Here is a 16,943-nt window from a genome sequence, read left to right as displayed (position 1 = left end):
ACCTAATTAGTGATGCTAATAGAGATGCTAATAGCGGCGAATCGATCACATCGCTAATAGCAATGAGAATAGCGATGAGGGGGGTAATTTTTTCCATGAATAATTTTGTCGCTTTAAACATCGCTATTGGGTCTATACGTTGTAGTGATTCTACTTCTACCATTTGTAGGCTAAGAATTCTTAGTGTACTACATGAGCTTCTCGCTGCTTTCCTTGAAAATCTCTTGGTCTTCTTCTATAGCAACCTCTCTATGCTTGAGTCCTATTGTCACATACGCAAATGTTGAACTAATTGATGCTTGTAATGTTCAAGATGGGATGTAAGCTTGCCCTTGTTCTTCCTTATCTGTTTCACTCTCTTCTTGCTATAGGCACCATACTTTGTTTGATTGCCTCATGTTCTTTTCAACAATAGCTCTTTCTTCAACTTGGAATATCTAGACCATGCCTAGCCACTCATGTAAGATCTTAATGACCTCTTAAGAAAACCTTTTGAAACGTGGAAGGGTTGAGAGAGAGTGAGAGCACAAGTGGAAGTGAGTAAGAGCTATGGAGATTGAAGTAAGAGAGAGCGAGAGGGTATGTGGGAACTCCAACAATCACAATGTATGGCCTTCCTTCCCTTATTCTATCATCATAGAAAGATTAAAGAATAAAGTGACAGTGATGGGCAACAACCACCTCCCAAGTACAAGTGTGCAAACACTAAGTACAAAGTAACTATGGACAATTAGGCACAAGTAGCTGCCTTTAATCTCCAAAAACCTCCCACTTAAAGGAGAATATGCCTAAGTGAGGAGATAACAAGAAAATTTTGACAAAGTGTATATATAAGTACAATTGGATGAGGAATAGACATATCTCATCCTATGCCCATCATCTGCCTAAGGTATAACGTTTCACTAGGAGACATTTAGTGAGCAAATCTATAGGGTTTTCATTTATAGATATCTTAACAAGATGTATCTACATATCTACAACCACCGCTTTGATAAAATGATAACAAGCCTCAATATGCTTGGTCTTTGCATGAAAGATCAAATTACGTGTCAATTCAATGGTACCCAGAAAGTTTGAATGCAATGTAGGAGTCATATTTATGATATTAAGGTCTACAACTAAGTGGCTAACCATAGGGCCTCCTTGCAAGCCTTAAGGCTACAATGTGCTCAACCTTGGTAGTAGATAAGTCAATGCATTTTTGCACCCTAGACATCCAAGAGACAACACTTTCAACAAAGGTGAAGATATAACCAGAGGTAGATTTCCTATTATTTGCATGTCCTACATAATCAAAGTCAGTGTAACCCATGACTCTAGTGTCTTGGCTACCATAGCAAAGACACAAGTCTACAATTTCCTTAAGGTATCTCAAGTTTGCCCTTCACAACGTCCCAATGGTGCTTGCTAGATATCCCCATATAAATAATCAAGCATGTAAACCGATAAAGCTCTAAGCAAGTAACCACTGCAAATGTGTAGATATCTAAGCTCAAGATCAAAGCTCAAAGCTCAATGAGAGCATATCTAAGCACGTGTATCAATATCAAGCATATGTGGTTTCGTATAGCATCCTAGGTAGCGTGTAGGTATCATAAAATACATCAAGTACATAAGCATTCATTGTGTATGCTTGCTTTTTAGAGGATCTAACACCAAAGAACCTTCCAAATGTTGAGATAAGCAAGCTCTACTAAATCCAAGGAGCTTTCTCGAGTATCAATACATCATCCAGGCATCAAAAATTTGCCCCATAAGCATCAATAGAGCATTAAACAATCAAATACTTGTTATCCCAAACAATGAACAATAGTTTGGCCCTGAACTGTGAAGTAAAAGAAACAAAGATAAGTAAAAGAAACTTCAAATTCCGTACTTTCAATGGATCTCGAGATGGAAAGACTGTACTTGCATTTATCAGTCAGTTTGATGATTACTTTCATGAAGAGACATATGCTGAGAAAGACAAAATTAAATGTGTCACTAACCATTTAGTCGATCGAGCATCTCTATGGTGGACTGTGGTTCGTAAGAGCATTGATTGTCCCACTACCTTGGAGAGTTTCCAAAAGAAGTTTTTGCAGAATTTCCTTCCTCCTCAATTCCATGAAAAAACCATTAAGCAATGGGATCTTCTACAGCAAAGAGAACGTGAACCTATTTTCCAATACACTGAGCATTTTTGGAATGCCCTACTGCAACTGCGCATGCTCGAAGATGTACCTGAAGCAACTCACAAATGCAAGTTTATGTCTGGTCTACTTGGACATTACTATGCTAAAGTCAATATGTTCAAGCCAACAACCCTTGAAGATGCAATTTCCTTGGCTCATGACACTGAAGACAAGATTCGCGGAAGAGACAAATGACCACAACAATTTCAAGCAAATGGTAATTATGGTTCCAAGTAATTCAATTCAAATTTTAGAAGATTCAATCAAAGTCGTTTTCTTCCATCTTCATTCCGTAAGTCTTAGACATGACCACCTGCTTTGCCATCAAATACCAATCCAAACCCTAAGTCATCCTCACAGCCAAATCCTAATATTCCTAAACTTCCTGCCATTGCCAACAATGTATCTAAAGCCAAACTAATAGTTTGTTACAAATGCCATCAACCTGGACATCTAGCAGCCAATTGCCAATCGAAAAAGCCACCTGTCCATATCAATTATCTTGGAGCAATGGAAGAAGAAGAACGCGAGGAAATGCCTGATTTTACGGAAGATGGTGACGACATTGGTACTCCTTCGGATTCTTTGCCAGGTATGCCAACTCCACATTCTTTGTTGACAATGAAATGTTTTGTGCATGGTAAAGAAAAGATTATTTTGCATGATGATGGTAGCACACATGATTTTATTTCTGCAAAGTTAGTGAAAGAATTGAATTTACAAACTGTTTCTACACATTATCGCATTAAAGCAGCATTCCTAGGCACAATATATAATGCAACACAAGAAGTGCATGACTTAGAAATTAAAATTTGTGAATACACTGAACGAAGGAATTTCCTAGTTGTACCTTTGCAGTCTAGTGATATTATCTTAGGTATGCCTTGGTGTCATCAGTATAATCCTGACATAGATTATTCCACGCATTCAATTAAAATTTATTTTCAAGGAAAACAAATTACATTGCATGGTATGCACACATCTAATAATTTTCCACTGCTTACTCATACTCAGGCTAAACGTGCATTACGTAAAATTAGCAAATCTTATTTAATTTGGGTGAGTGAACTTCAAGTTAAAGAAAAACATATGAATCCTAGGCATACACAATTTCTTGTTCAATTTAAAGATTGTTTTGCTGATGATTTACCACCTGGACTACCACCTTCACGTCCTAAAGATCACAAAATAGATTTAATTCCTGGTACACAACCACCATGTAAAGCACCATATAGGCATAACCAAATTGAACAAAAAGAAATTCAAAATCAAGTAGAGGAATTATTAAACAGAGGATTAATTAGACCTAGTAGTTCTCCATTTGGTGCACCTGTTTTATTAGTAAAGAAGAATAATAATACTTATCGCATGTGCATTGATTATCGTCCCCTAAATAAAATTACAGTTAAGAATAGATATCCGATTCCTAGGGTAGATGATCTTATGGATAAACTACAAGGTTCTGCCATATTTAGTAAGATAGATCTTAAATCTGGTTATCATCAAGTAAGATTGGATAAATCTGATATATTCAAAACTGCATTTAGAACACAATTTGGACACTATGAATTTCTAGTGATGCCTTTTAGATTAACTAATGCACCTGCTACATTTAGTCGAATGATGAATCGCATATTTTTGAAATATTCAGTAAAAATGATGATATATTAGTATTCAGTGAAATATCACCTTTGGACTACATCCCCTCGAGAATTCCCACTCCTCCATTGAGACCTCTATCCCTTCGCGAGACGCTGCAGTCAAGGCTCCATGCAACCATCGTGTTGACATAAACCGCGGCATCTCCTCCATGCCTTCGGGATATCGAATCGGTCGATGACGCGTAGTACGTCGGAATTCAGCTCGCACTTCCTCTTGATCTTACCTAGCGATCTGGTACTTGGCGAGCCATGTCTCCATAGAGGCATGGTGCAACATACAAAAGCGATTCACCTTCTCTTCCATTGAGGCATCCATTCTTTTTTCTACCCCATTTCCAACAACCACATCTCAAGTCAGTCTATCATCATCCTTCAGTGACCATAGCATTTTATTGTCTGGTTCCACCGTTGGTAGCCATTGTGAAATATGTACTAGCGCCTCAGACACCAACCAACCTTCGGCCATGCTACCTTCTGGCCGAGCTCGTTGTCGCACAAATCCTTTCAGGGTTTTCATGAAGCGCTCCAAGAAGAACATCCATCGCGTATGAACAGGTCCAACAATCTCCACTTCATCCACAAGATGCACAAGAAGGTGGATTTGTATCGTGAGCATGCTGGTGGGCAGGTATTTCTCAAAGAGACAGACCATCTCCACTGCTCCCCGCCTCGCGGATTTAATAGAGGACGTCTTAATCTCCTTCTGTGACATCCATTGCACCAAAGTCGACAACTTGTAAATGGCCCCGCAAATTTCTGGAGTAAGACATCCTGCGATCGCAATCGGTAGTACAAACTGCCACAAATGAGAAAGCATTATGAATAATGGCTACATTCCAAATAGCAAAATTCCCACGCTAATTACAATCCATTCGTAGTACAAACCTGACATATCTTATGCCAGTCATGGGATTTTAGCCCTGATAATTGGTCGTCTTTAGAAAATGCGGACCTGAGAGAACGCATCATACTCGTCGGAGTGCGGATAGACTTGATTACTTGCTTCACAATGCGCTCTTCTTTAGTGGAAAAAACCCAAGGAGCGCGAGGAAGCTGTGTGCAACCATCAGCACTCGACTGCGGCCAAAGCGCCTCCGTCTTACCTACCTCCTTCAAATCCATTTGTGCCCCTATAGTGTCTCTCTTTCCTGTGATGTGGTCCCATAACCAGCTGCCCACATTCTTGAAAATATGCATGGGATCCAACAAGTGGTTGACTTGTAAGTGGGTCCAATATGGCAACTCGTAGAAAACTGAGAACCGCCGCATTCCTTTTGGATGTGATTCCGCGTGGACCATTTTCAGCTCGTATCAGCTTGCGGCGTTCATATGTGTTGGAGATCGTCCAAGGAAACCTTCCCTGAGTTCATGATCCTCCGGCAAGAAAGCAGTGTGTCCTTGATATACCATTTTCTTCATGGTTCGTGACCTTCGGGAGTCTAACTGTGGCCCGCACAATGGACATGCATGATAACCTAAGGTAACCACACATGTTCCAATACCATGACCTAGTGAATACTTGATTGAGCAAGATAAAATATAGATATTACCAGCGAGAATGGAGGCCTGCTTACCTGAGCACTCTCCCAATCCTGGAAAGTCATGCATTGTCCACATGAGAATGGCTCGAATATTGGCTGACCGCCGCCGACCATCGCGCCTGCTCATATCTTGCACTGTGACCTCCTCCTCCCACAAAATCTTAAGCTCATCGACTAATGGACGAAGATACATGTCCATATTTTTTACTTTGTAGCGACCTAGGACGAGCAAGCTAAGGATGAGATGTCCTTTCTTCGTAGAAAGCCATGGAGGGTTGTTGTAGTTGACAAGGACTATAGGCCACACACTGTAAGAAGTTGAGCGCAGACCGAATGGATTCACACCATGCATTGCGAGACCAAGCCGAAGATTCCTTGGCTCTCGGGCAAAGCCTGGGAAGGTAGAGTCAATGTGGCTCCATGCGTACAAATTCGCTGATATTCGTTGAACTCCATTCGTGGACCTATTCTGTGCATGCCACATTGTCAAGCTCCCCATGCCGGACGTATGAAACATGTGGTTTATGCAGGGGATGAGCGAAAAGTATCTGAGAACTTTAAGAGGGATAGTTTGCCCTTGCAAGTCCTGTCGATACATGTGAGCACCACACTTTGGACATGTCTCCATAGTCTCGTATTCTCCTCAAAACAGACAGCAATCGTTGATACATGCATGGATGTTATTGTAGTCCACGCCAAGCTTCCGTAATACATGTCGTACATCATCACGAGACTCAGGCATGGTATTTGTAGGTGGTAATATATGATATTTCAATAACCTGAAAAAATCATAAAACACCTTGAAAAAGCACAAATTTTTGTATTAATAGTGCCGAAAAAAAAATCAATGAAGCGTATGTACAAGGTACCTGAACAACTCGATCACACTCGTATCGTTCCACTCGTATTTTGCTTGTACACTTAAGAGTGCAAGTAGTGTCTTCAGCCGAGATACTCGGCACCCATCATATAGTGGTATGGATGCTTCCTCTCTAAGCGGATCAGAAGTATCGACATCCATGGGAATCAATGCATCGATCATTGCCTCCATCTCAGGCTCCAAGATTGTAGTTAGGTCTGGAAGGTTGCCTGTCTCCTCTGGCATTGACGGTATAGATTGGCCTTGCGAGTGGTGGATTGGCTCCGGCACTCCATCTAGCGCACGCCCACGTACTCTTCTAATTGGCCGCAAAGGGTGCACTCCCCCTTGGGACGATACATCACCTCCGTGGATAGAAAATTTGCCAGCAAGACCCAATCTTATTGTATATGGTATTCAATTAGCTTGTGAGTACAATGCATGATTTATATTAACTTCAAATTACCGTTTGCTGAAAATCCGCAATTGCCTGATCAATGATCTCAGATTGAAACTCGCCAAATCGTCGTACGTGTTCTATAGACAATCAGCGTTTGTCTAATTGCCAACTTGCATTGAGAGCAAGGACATGGGACATGCTGATTAAGATACGCCTCATGATCTTGAACAATAGGACCTTCTTTGTTTTCCATCTTGTCTACGTTACAACAAACAATTTAATGACTTGTAATACAATTTGGGAAAACTCTTCACTCATTGTTTATTGGAGGTTCTAGAATGCACTTGGATTGAGATTGAAGCTTAGTCTCATTGAGTTTGACTGTCACTTCTCACATCAAGCATTAATTTAAGACACTTCATGCCTCTTATCATTGGATGATACATGAGCCATTTGTTAGATATATTATAGTGAGACAATAGGACTAATTGTGACATGTACATGCTCTCTTGATACTCATTGGATGCAGTACCCCTATCGTAGGATGGTTTGATGTTTTGTCTTGGATCTATTAGCATCTTCCCCATCAAGTAGAAAAAAATTCAATAGTGCATAAAGCTTCCATTGACATAGAATGCTTGCTTTATATTACCTAAAAATTTTATGTCTTTCTTCTTGGTTCCTATCAAAGAAGAGAGCCTTACAAATAGTTTCGACATCAATACTCTTTTCCTTTACCTATGTGGCATATGACTATGCTTCGATTTCCCACCATCCTAAGTGACTTGGAATTTGAAGTGTTGAGGGAGGTCACCTCCTACCCTTTTCCCCTACATGCATCCATAAGAAGAGGACAAATGCAGTGATGGAGGAGTAGTCTTTCTTGTCAACACTCATTTGATGCCATTTTTTGTGGACAAACTCAAAAACTCATTTAGTGCCCTTGAAATTTTTAGTGACAAAGGTACTTGTGGGTATATGTATACGATACAAACACACTAGATGATCTCCTAGTAGCACTTGTTGGGGCTACTTGTATTATTGTGAAGTTGTGAGTCTGCATCTTGCTCATGCATTATCATGCATCTACTTCGCTTTGTTCATAAAAGAAGAACATACAATAATTCTTGTTTGGTACAAATGATGCACTAAGTAATTATGTGCAAAACCCCAACATTCTCAAGAGGTAGAATGTTATACTTTTACCAAATTAAAAATATTATTACAAAGAAAACACATTGATAGAAGAGCAAAACTTCCTTTTCACAAGAATTATATATAGAATAACATAATTGAATTGTAATTAGTTATAGTAAAATGTCAAAAGTAAATCATTACAATCGGTTAGTGTGCCTAAGTAGAAATATGAGCTTAGAACATGGGCAAAGAGAGATGAGAATAGAGCATGGGGCATGTAGGCTCGGGGGGTCCACTAGGGTTTACTGTATGGTACCACGTGAGTGTAAGGGAGGGGGTTATTTAAGGGAAGAAAGGTAGATTTTATAAGGTAAGGTCCCATAAATAGGGGGTAAATAAGGGGCATTTCCATATATTTCTTGCACACATGTGACGTATCCTTATTACTACTAGTGAATCCCCTGTGCATGTAGGCTTTGGGAGAGGGTTCACTATGCTTGTCGTCAAAGCTATTATATAAGAGGGTAGGACACATCGAAATAGGATTTATTGCTATTTTCTAGATTTTTGCAATGCATTTGACATGTGTCTTGTGCAACCAAGAAAAGAGAATGTTGTAGCTGACGCTTTGAGTAGAAGACCAACAATTCATAATATTTCTGTGATATCATTTGATTCCATTATCCCTATGAAAGATACTTATCATCAGGATCTTACTTTTCAAGCTGATTGGAATAAATTAGTCGCAAATAATTGGGTTCCTATTGATTCACTGTCATACAATAATGGATTCATGCTTTATGAAAAAAGATTATGTGTTACAGTTCCATTTAGATCTTTTGTTTTACATGAGATTCATTGTTCAAGGTCATAGAGGTATTATATCTACTTTGCGTACATTGACTGAAGATTTTTATTGGCCACATATGGACACTGATGTATCTAACTTTGTTTCTGAATGTTTAGTTTGTCAAAGAGTTAAGAGATACCATGGTAAACAGTATAGTTTACTAATGCCTTTATCTATTCCATTACGACCATGGAAATAGATTTCTATGGATTTTATTACTAGTTTACCTAACACTAAAGCTAATCATGATATGATTTGGACTGTTGTCAATAGGTTTAGCAAACAAGCATATTTCATTCCATGCAAGAAAACTTTAACTACATCTCAAGCACCTCAATTGTTTTTGAAAACTGTGTTTACTAATCATGGTTTACCAAAAGTTATTATTTCTGATCGTGATTCTAGATTCTGTAATAATTTTTGGATTACTTTGTTTGCTAACTTAGGAACAAAGATTGATTTTTTATCTGCATTTCATCTTAAAACTAATTGTCAAACAGAAGCTACTAACAGTACTATTTTAGATCTTTTGCGTGCTTACACTATTTCCAAACCATACACATGGGATATATATCTACATTTACTTCAGTTTGCATATAACAATACACCACACACAACTACAAAGAAAGCACCATTTGAAGTGAATTATGGATATAGATTGTCTACACCTGTTGCCTCATTAAAATTCAGACTGCTGATGATATTGCTAACATGCACACTACTATTTTTTATGAAGTTAAAGATATGATTGCCAAAGCCCAGCAATCATATACAAAACAAGCCAATAAGAAAAGACAGGCCATGAATTTTAAAGTTGATGACTATGTTTGGTTACGTATAGAAAAACGTAGATTACAAAGTATAGATAAACACCTAGCTGTGAAATTAGCACCTAGATTCTATGGACGGCCATTCAAGATTATACACAAAATCAATGACAATGCATTTAAACTAGAACTCCCACAACATTGGAAAATTCACAACACCTTTCATGTTAGTTTATTACGACCCTTTAGAGGCCAATTACCTATACACCCTGTTTATGAAAATCCACTTTTGCTAGATGAAGAGACTGAAATCCTTGAGCCTGAAGCTATTATAGATACTGACTTTATGACCACTAGAACTGGCCGTAGATATTCTAGATATTTGGTCAAGTTTAAAAACCATCCTGTTGAAGAGGCCCAATGGATGCACGATAGAGACTTAAATGCTTTCCCCACTCTGTTAGCTCCACATTGAGCTAATAGCAATTGAGGACAATTGCTATCCCACCCCGGGGGTATGATGCTAGGAGGCATATTACACGGTGGATTCCGTGCGAGAAGTCGATGGGGACGCCTATCCTTTTCGGGCGTTTTGTTAATTTAGTGTGTACATGGGCGATTCCATAGCGGGTGATTCCGCAAAATACATATTTAAATTAATAAACATTTATGAGTTTAGAGTGCGCACTCGTGATAAATTAAGGTTAGGATTGATTTCTAACCAATTAATTTATTTATGTAGCTAAAGACTACTAGGTATTCACTTTTGTCGGTTTAATTGTATTATTTTACTAACGGTTGTGAATGCTTCAGTTGATGTGTAGAGATAGCAGCGACGGCAGTGGAAAGCATTGGAGGATAGCGTGTATTCAAGGTTATCGTCAATATTTTGATGGGCGCATACCTTAGGCATGGCGCCTGTATTTTGTCGCGCCTATTTATGAAGGCGTTTGATATTTATTTATTATTTTTGTATGCGCATGGGTGCACGATTTAGATATTTGTATTTGGGTACGCCTAACTTCTTGGGCGCCTGCCCATTAGCTTTATTTCTATTTGGCACAAAAGCAAACTCAAAACCCAAAAGCGTGCTATTTTGTAATTTGGGCTATTATTTGAGCTTGAAGATGATTAATACATAAAATATATGCTTTATGGAGCACTCACACAAGGCATGGGGGGAGATTGCACCCAATTGGTCTCTTGTTCATGTCGTGCAAGTCTTCTACATTGTTTTGTGTGCAAAAAGTAGAGTTCTTTTGTTCTTGGGGACCTTCTGACGCTCACTACGCGCGCTTACGGCATCCGATCTGTGCACCAATCATTATCTTCTTTATGGTAGAAAATATTTTATTTCACAAAATTATTTTTATTTTTTATAACATTTTCTCTCTCTAGAATCTCCTACAATGAATTTTTGAGACCTCAAATATTTTCTAATGACTTAATAATGTCATTAATTATTGCAACTAAGACCCACCACCATTGGCTTAAACCCACCCTATGTTAGGCCTTAGTAAAATAAAGTATGCTTGATCCACTATCACTATTTGCAAGTATTTGAAGTTGGGATAGATTCTCTTTCCAACCTGTTGACATAGCCAAATCGTATGAGTCTATGTGTACTACATGTGTATCAACATCAAGCTTCCAAGTGTATCCCAAGCAATGAAATATAAAGAGATGGACATCATATGGAAGAGAATCCCATCAATGTTTGAGCTTCATATGCTCCATGTTGGAATCCTCTAAAAAGGGATTAAAGTTAACTCACAAAAATCCAAGGACTTCATAAAAGTTACCTCCTGCAACAAATAGATAAGTTCAATATGTACATACAAAAAATTTCTAAAAAATAATATTAACTTGCTATGAGAAGACATTTTTGAATCAATTCATTGCTCATTAAATATAATGCAATGTTTTTTGAATTGATTAGATACTCATTAAATCCTACTACACATATACATTTTCAAATACATTTCTCTCATCACTTGCTTTTGAGTAACTTGCTTCATAGTACTTTGAGAAGATATCATAAACAATGGATGTAAGGAGAAATAAGCCCAAGCCTAGGATGTATATGTCCATCCTAGCCACGTTCTCTCTAGGCTTAGGCCAGGTGACAGGGGTCTCAATGTGTGAAGGCTCCTCCAACAGGTTTTCATACACATGCACATATGCCTCTGTCTCTTTGCTCCTATTTTGTTGTAGTGTTATCAAAAGTTGTGTGTCCACATTTAAAGGCAAAGATGATTTCTATTTTGTAGTTGAAATACATGGTTGCTCTCTTTCTACCTTAGGATGTGGTATTTCATGATTGGGAGTTTCTTTTTCTAAGGCAAATATATTTCATTCTCTCTCTCCATCTTTCTTGGAAAAATTTCTTGAGTATTTTTTTGTTGGTGAAAGTGTTTTTTTAGATGATTAAACATGAGAAATAACAGTTGTGCTATAAGCCTATACACAACTTATTTCTGTAGATTTATACTTATTTTTGCACATCTTTAAAATTTTACTTCACTATCCTCCATCATTTAGTTGCAATCATTCATCATTAAAAAATTGAGTGCGCCTGAGCTATTCTAGAATTATTAAAATGAATCAATGGAAATTGAACATATGTGTAATTAACCCATAACTAGATGAATTGTTAAGCTTGTATAGCAAAACGTGAATGAAGTCTATGTGTGGGTATATACTGTTGCATTATGTGTGGCACAAAGAAGCACCCATGGCTTCATGTATGGAGAGAGAGAGAGAGAGAGAGAGAGAGAGAGAGTGTGTGTGTGTGTGTGTGTGTGTGTGTGTGTGTGTGTGAGTGAGAGAGAGAGAGAGAGAGAGAGAGAGTGTGTGTGTGTGTGTGTGTGTGTGTGTGAGAGAGAGAGAGAGAGAGAGATTAATTTAAGGAGAGACAAATGGTGTCACATGAGAAGGAAAAGAGAAAAGTGAACATTTTAGTGATGGAAAAATATCATAATAGACTTGTAAGATTTTTATTTCAATTTATTGTCATCTATTTTACTTATTATCTTTATACTTAAGATAAGTAAAATTTAAACCTTTCCTAGATGCTTGTAAAGGCTTAGGTAAGCTACGAAAATATGAATACATAAAGGACCTTTTAATCTAGAGCAAACATATACTAGATAGAAGGCATGATTTAATTTTAGAAAGGAATACATAATGAATTATCTAACACTGATCAATAAATGTGAAAAAAGGCTTGGGGGTATGCATCTATAGGAAACTATCTATATCACATGCCTTTCAAAGGCATGCAAATAAATCCCTTTATTTATATAAGGCAAAAAATGTCCCTTGTTGCTTGAGAACCTTATGATTTTTTCTCAAATTGCAATTAAAAATCCATTTTCATTCTAAATAGAATCATATGAATACATCCAAATTCTATTAAACAAAACAATATTGTTGATATGTTTGCCTTCCTTTTCTATTTTTGGAAATGCACCACCAAGAAATATGGTTTTTGGCAACATCTCTTAAGAAGATGTGCTATATAAGTTCTAGGTATTGAATCATTTGAAATTCTTGTGAGATACCAACCTTTTTCTCTGTGCATTCACAATGGATTATCATTTAAGTATGCTGAAACATCCCTTTGTATCCATTCAAGCTAATGTTTATATTTAAGTTTATACATTTTGGGTCTAATAGTAGCCCATTGAGATCATCAAATACAGAACACCATAATGCCGATGTATTGGTGATGGTAAATAAGATTTTGGTTCTAATAGTGGCCCATTGAGATCACCAAATACAAAACACCATAATGCCCCTATATTGGTGATGGTAAATAAGATGTTGGAAAGATGGCAGTTGGGTTTGATGGCTCACTCATAGCCATTGTATTCAAGGAGATTTCAGGAGTCTTTTGAGGATATTGACTAGGTTTATCTTGTGAACATGGTGTAAAGTAGCGCTTCCAAAACCAATGGCGGACCCATATAATAGGCATTAACTCAATATCAATATCCATAGTCTCCGGTAAGAAGAAATAAGTTAGAACTCCACTGAGCATTGTGCAGGCACCAAAAAAGATAAATAATCCATATTTTAGGTGACAAAGTGAAGTGAGTGTCGTTTGAGCAATTATGAAGGTGAAAAGCATATTGGAGCAAACAGTAACACTTTGCCCTTGGGATCGAGTTATTAACGGAAATATCTCGGTTGAGATGAGCCAGGCTAAAGGACCCCATGACCATGCAAATGCTGACACAAAGACACATATGAATAGTAGAATAACAATAGCTGATAATTTGTGGAGCTTTCCATGTTCAACACTTGATTTTGCAAGAACAATAGCTATCAGTACCTGCCATAAAGATTAACTTCATGATAAGAACCTTTCATCATCACATGAGTACAAGTCAAAAATGCATATTACAAGCTAGAAAGTCTATAATGATAAAATAAGTATTATGAAGAGAATAGACATGCAATGCTGTTAGTTGTTGGAAATGACATTGAAATTATTTGGATTGACATTTATTCCAATGGCTCCATCCTATATGGTAATGCATATTTTAACCTTTAGTTAATGAATTCTTAGAAATGTGTCCTATCATGTGAGTTGAGTGATAGTATAAAAAGGTGCTTTGTATATTGGTGTTTCCTTAAAAAGGGGTTTTTATAACGGGCCTTGAACATTCGTGATATAGAAAGTTCTTTAAGAATGCCTAATAACTATATCATGTTAGCAAATCACATGTACAATGCAGGCGAAACCTCACGAGTTTTACCATTGATAAAATTGCATGCATAGATCATGAGTTTTGCCATTGATAAAATTACATGCATACATAAAAGTAGAATAGGTTATTAGGTACCTCACGAATCGTCACGAGTTCTGCCATGGAGAAAATTATATGCATGGCTACAATGGGTACCTCACGAGATTTACCATACATAAAATTGCATGCATTGTTAGCAAAATGAGCCGAATCTCCTTGAATGATTGAGAGAGAGAGAGAGAGAGAGAGAGAGAGAGAACCTGAGCTACACACATCTGTACAGAAGCTTGCAACAAAAGAGCTCGCCGTCCCACTCGATCCACAAGAAAGATGGCTATGAGGGTGGAGAGGACGTTAATGGCGCCAATGATAATTGCAGAATAGAGAGCAGCTCGTTGAGCAGTGAGGAAAGGGCCACCCACGCTGCTGAAGAAGACGGGGGCGTACATCATGATGACGTTGATGCCCGTGAATTGCTGGAACAACTGCACGAAGATGGATATCAGGAGAGGAGGCCGGTTGCGCCTCTCGAGCAAGCTCCCGAAATAATTAGTACTGGAGCAAGTATTACAAGAGTCATCGGCTGCAGGCGCAGCAGCAGCTGTAGACGACATACTGTCGACGTTAGAGTTATGCAGGTTGGAGATGCTTGCTGATTTGAGGTCCTCGATGACGCCATTGATGTAATTGTCGTCGCAGGGAGCCCCTGACCTTGCCCTTAGCTTGATGATAGCTTGCCTGGCTTGCAAGTATTGGCCTCTCTCCACCAGACTGTTGGGCGTGTCCACTATGAGGAGGCTCCCGACCATCAATGCCGACGCTGGTATCAACGGCACTGCCAGGGACAGACGCCAGCCCCATGGATGGACGTGCTCTGCTCCCAGATTCACCATGTTCGCAATCAGTATACCGAACGTCACAAAGAGCTGGAATAGGTTGTTCACTCCCCCTCTGGATCCTGTGGGTGCAATCTCTGACAAGAACAGCGGCACAACCTATAACACGAACATAATAAAATAATGGCAAAGAACGGAAGTAGGTTAAAGACAATCTACATCTGGGCTAATCACTCTCGAGTCTCCGTGATAGCTATGCAGAACTTGCAGATATCATAATAACATAGAACACAAGTGAATTAAGGACAGGCTGTATATTAAGGCTTGATAATTGTGATTGTATACGTAACCTGATTGCCAAATCCAACACCGCAGCCAAGCATGATGCGGCCAAAGATAAGCATGCCCCGATCTATGGCGGCCGCGTTGATGGCCGAGCCGAGCGCGAAGAAGGCTGCGCCGAGCAGCATGCTGGCACGCCGCCCGTGCCTCCACGTCACCACGCCCGCCGCGAATGTGACCACCATCGCGGTCAGGTACAGGGATGATGTGAACAGCTGCACAACCTGATTGTCGTACCGGCAGTACACTTCGCCAGTGTGATTGCTTCGCGGATTACGCACCGCACTGCCATTGATTTTGCTGCAGAGACGGTGCTCATACCTGCTGGCGTTTGCCTCTATCTTATGTTTTAGCACCCGTGGGAAGAACTCGCACAGAAAATCGTCCATTACAGTGACCCCGCCTGCAATCATCAAGAAGTGATTCATTCATAGCCACATCAGCAATGCCACATGGGATTAAGAATCACTGTGCAATATCACAAAACATCAATCACAGCGGTGACACTATATTCTTCGCAGCTTATTGCATAGCGACATATATCAGCAATATCGCAGGAGGCTAAGAATCACTGTTGTAATATCGCAAAAACATCAATCACAGCCGTAACACTATATTTGTCGCAGCCTATGGCTGTCGCGTTATATGAGTAGCTGCAAGGTCAGGAACCATCGTCGCGGCTTATAACAATCGCAAGTGGGTGATTCGTATTCAGAGCTAGCTAATTACTAGCAATATTTACAGATCCCCGCAGTCGATTAGTAGACTAATCCTTACACGAGCAACATGACGGATCATCGTGGCAGCGTGTGCCTATAATCGCGTGCGTGAGGTACTGGAGTGTTACAAAGACTACAAAGCCTGATATGGGGATATCGAATGTCCAGATATTCTACCATTTCATATAACAGTATCCCATCAGGAAGTAAACGGAAAACCTATGCCGATGATCAGACCTGATACGCCCACATCGTAGCCGAACATGAAACCTCCTGTGGCTGCGATGAAGCAGACACAGATGACATAAGGTGAGAGTGCGCTCCCATATTCATCAGTACCGGGCCTGCTTCTGTTACTGCTCCTGATCCACATTCTAATCGGCCTTCTGGCTATAGTGTGCTGCACATGCACTGCTAATTAGTCCTGCCGTGCTAAAACCTGATCTTTGGATTCGCAAGGGCTGGAATGAAAGGAAAGGGAAGATCTGAATAAAGTTCACTACTGCTGGCAGAGCAGTACACGAGAGGCGATTTTTTTGCCTTCGCTAATGCAATCGCGATAGATAAGGGTATGGACCATCCATCCAGCATTTTTGACCAACTGATTGATTGCCTGCTGCAGACTTCTGAGGACTCGACCAGTCGCCTCCCGTTTTCTTCCCCTCCCTCGTTAAATCTTGTTTTCTCTTGGAAAAGATTTAGACACCAGCAGAGCTATCAAACTTAACGCAAAAAAACGCATATCCCAAGCCATCCTTGATTTTACGAGGTGTTCAAAATTTTGACACCAAAACTTTCAAGCTCAACGCAAAGAAACGCGTACTAGTCTTGGAAGTCAAGCATGATGGTGACTCGTTATTCTGTCTTCAGGCTCCTACCTCCTGAGTCCTTCCTCTTCTTCTT

At 39.3% G+C, this 16,943-nt stretch overlaps 1 protein-coding gene across 1 annotated transcript; it reads right to left on the bottom strand.

Moving 5' to 3' along the window:
• Nucleotides 1–12,831: 12,831 nt before the first annotated feature.
• Nucleotides 12,832–16,743, bottom strand: LOC148040652 (sugar transport protein MST4-like). The gene is made up of 4 exons (XM_087701664.1): nucleotides 16,278–16,743; nucleotides 15,330–15,724; nucleotides 14,404–15,138; nucleotides 12,832–13,725 (listed from the first exon to the last, which is right to left on the bottom strand). Exons 1-4 carry the CDS (start codon nucleotides 16,411–16,413, stop codon nucleotides 13,189–13,191), a joined length of 1,803 nt encoding a protein of 600 aa, XP_087557790.1. The 5' UTR covers nucleotides 16,414–16,743; the 3' UTR covers nucleotides 12,832–13,188.
• Between the last annotated feature and the right edge of the window lie 200 nt (nucleotides 16,744–16,943).

The sequence above is a fragment of the Lygodium microphyllum genome, chromosome 2 (assembly GCF_053477565.2).
Source record: "Lygodium microphyllum isolate KBCC chromosome 2, Lygodium_microphyllum_v1.1.10, whole genome shotgun sequence".
Taxonomy (NCBI): Eukaryota; Viridiplantae; Streptophyta; class Polypodiopsida; order Schizaeales; family Lygodiaceae; genus Lygodium; species Lygodium microphyllum.
This window is presented reverse-complemented; position numbering and strand designations above follow the sequence as displayed.

Bases quoted from the DNA above. Each gene is read 5' to 3' on its own strand.
- LOC148040652 (XM_087701664.1), bottom strand. From the start codon at position 16,413: ATGTGGATCAGGAGCAGTAACAGAAGCAGGCCCGGTACTGATGAATAT. The intron at 15,725-16,277 runs GTCTGATCATCG...TGATGATTGCAG, and splicing joins CTACGATGTGGGCGTATCAG to GCGGGGTCACTGTAATGGAC. The intron at 13,726-14,403 runs GTTCTCTCTCTC...TCTTTATGGCAG, and splicing joins TACAGATGTGTGTAGCTCAG to GTACTGATAGCTATTGTTCT.